Raw genomic sequence first — 2,408 nt, 5'->3', positions numbered from 1 at the left:
TCGAGGCGCAGGGCAGTGTAGGTTTTGTGCCTTGCGTCACCTCAGGGACATTTTCCTTGGCAGTGGGCAGAGCCGCTGTCTCCCGCAGCTGCGATGTTTGCTGTGCTGTGCCCTCCTTTGGGCCAGTCTCCCCCCCATCCCAGCCTGCTGGTAACTTCACTGCCTGTCTGTGCCCTCCGACCAGGGACAGGACCAGGCTCAGGCAGCACAAGTGCATCGAGGGCTCCCTGGAGGAGAGCTGGCTACAAACAGTTTTACTCAAAAGAGGTCTTCATATTTTGTTAGTGAGAAGCAGCAGGCCCTGGGGTGTTGTTCAGGCATGCATGCCACACTTCCCCTGGTCCCAGGGCAGTGGGTACTTGTGCTTGGGCAGAACCCGGCTCCCCTGGGGCTGGCTGTAGTGCTGGCTGATCAGTCACCCTCCGACTCAGAAATTCCCTACAATGAACTTTTTAAAATTTTCTTTTCTTTTCTTCCCCACACCCCAGCAAGGGTTTTTTGCTTTGATGAATCCTCCCTTTCCCAGCACAGAGAGGAACACCCACCAGTTCACCCTGCTGGCTCCTGGGCTGCAGCAGGGGTCCATATGCTCACATTTGCTCTGCTTGGTCCTGGCAGGAGCTGCTGGCGCTGCTGAAGTGTGTGGAGGCAGAGATTGCAAACTACGAGGCCTGCCTGAAGGAGGAGGTGGAGAAGAGGAAGAAATTCAAGGTGTGTTTGTTGGTGACTTGTTTGCATTGCCGATTTAGCATTCTGTCTGAGGTGTCGGTAAGTCAAGGCGGAGGGAGAGTAGTTCAGCTGAGAACAGCAATGAGGAGCATTTGGAGTGCCTTTCCCTTACCAGACAGCCCTGTGGGGCAGAGCTCCCGCCAGGACAGGCCGAAGCCCCTGGGCAGCACGAACTTGCTTGAGGAGGGTGGTGGGGTGCTGCAGCTGGGCCACAGCTGAACAGCAGCACTGGCAGGGGGAGGGGGGAGTCTCTGCCCCCAGGCCTGCAGGATTCCTCCCCTGCCCACCCTTGCCTCTCCCTAGCTGCCCTGTGGGAGTCCTGGCACCTGAACTGGAATGGGGGCAGTCCCAGTTGTGCGCTGGCTGGGGTGGGTCCCTTCCTGCTCTGGTCTCCTTGGCCTGTGGGCTGGGCCAGGCATGCCAGTTGTTTGCCCCCTGTTAGCCGTGAGCAATCCTTTCTCCCCGCCATCCGTTTGTGGATTATTTGTGGATTTGTCATCTTTTTATAGATCGATGACCAGAGGAGAACCCACAACTACGACGAGTTCATCTGTACCTTCATCTCCATGCTGGCCCAGGAAGGTGAGCTGCAGTGTGTGGCCGAGGGGATGGAGCCTGGGGTTCAGGTTCAGCTGGGGGAGCCGCACTGAGTGTGGCAGAGCAGCAGCTGGGAGCCTGGGAAGCTCACCCTGCCCTGCTCCCTGCTTCTGCCAGGCCCTGGGCATGAGGTAGCACTCAGTCTGGGAGCCACATGTCTCCACGCTGTGTCCTGATTTTTCAGTCCCAGGAGGAGCCCACTGGTGGGTTTTGGGCGAGAGAGGGAGGGCTGACCTCTGGCATGGGCAGTACCGGCATGTCTGTCTGCCTCTCCCCCTGCAGGCATGCTGGCAAGCCTCGTGGAGCAGAACATCTCCGTCCGCAGGCGGCAGGGAGTCAGCATCGGCCGTCTGCACAAGCAGAGGAAGCCGGACCGCCGGAAACGCTCCCGCCCGTATAAAGCCAAGAGGCAGTAACCTGGGAATCAAGACTGCAAGAAGCAGGAGCTGGGCTTTGTGGCTTTGGGCAGTGGCACTTGGATCTGTGTTACCCTTTGCCCAAGGAAGAGGCACCATAGCGACAAGCCCTTGGCCGAGGTGGAGCCTGGGGACAAAGAGAAATCGGGTTTTGCTCCGAGCCCGAGTTGTGAAAGGTGGAAACGTGTTGTCCTGAGGGGAGTCCAGTGTGGAGTGCCCAGCTGCCTGACCGTGCCATGGCAGCGCCCAGCGCCCCTATCTCAGTGTCCTGCCTGAGGACTGTTGCAGGAGGGGAACCTGGTAGCAGGTCTGGTGTGGTGGGAACACCAGCGCTGCCCACGTGAGGCTGTGCTGGCTGCAGCTGGCTGGGGCTTGTGTCCCCCTGCGGCCAGGCCTTCAGCTCTGTGTTTCCCTAGGACCTTCACAGCTGTGTTTTCTATCCCTCTCCCTCCCTTCTCCAAACTTATTTTTGGTTCTGACCCAAAAAATTTGTTTTGGCCGTTGCTGAACAAGGCAGCTCCTGGAGAGAGCCCATTCTCCCACATCCCCCCTGCTCTGCTGCGCTGCCCCCTTCCCAGAGGTGGCCGATGCATGGCCAGAAGGGTCCTGCCTTGCCCTGCCCTCACTGCTCTGGGGATGGCAGCAGCCCCTGGCCGTCCGGCCCGG

The 2,408-nt window shown here is 59.3% G+C and overlaps 1 protein-coding gene across 1 annotated transcript in view; it reads left to right on the top strand.

The window, feature by feature from the left end:
• The window catches only part of BAP1 (BRCA1 associated protein-1 (ubiquitin carboxy-terminal hydrolase)), a gene marked incomplete at its 5' end in the record, with an annotated part of 9,084 nt that extends 7,176 nt beyond the window's left edge, over positions 1 to 1,908 (top strand). The window contains 3 exons of the mRNA XM_010285186.1: positions 619 to 711; positions 1,239 to 1,311; positions 1,609 to 1,908. Coding sequence (XP_010283488.1) covers positions 619 to 711; positions 1,239 to 1,311; positions 1,609 to 1,742 — 300 coding nt within the window. The remainder of the gene's footprint in view (positions 1 to 618; positions 712 to 1,238; positions 1,312 to 1,608) is intronic.
• Positions 1,909 to 2,408: the final 500 nt, after the last annotated feature.

Source organism: Phaethon lepturus, unplaced genomic scaffold (genome assembly GCF_000687285.1).
Source record: "Phaethon lepturus isolate BGI_N335 unplaced genomic scaffold, ASM68728v1 scaffold38530, whole genome shotgun sequence".
NCBI lineage: Eukaryota > Metazoa > Chordata > Aves > Phaethontiformes > Phaethontidae > Phaethon > Phaethon lepturus.
This window is presented reverse-complemented; position numbering and strand designations above follow the sequence as displayed.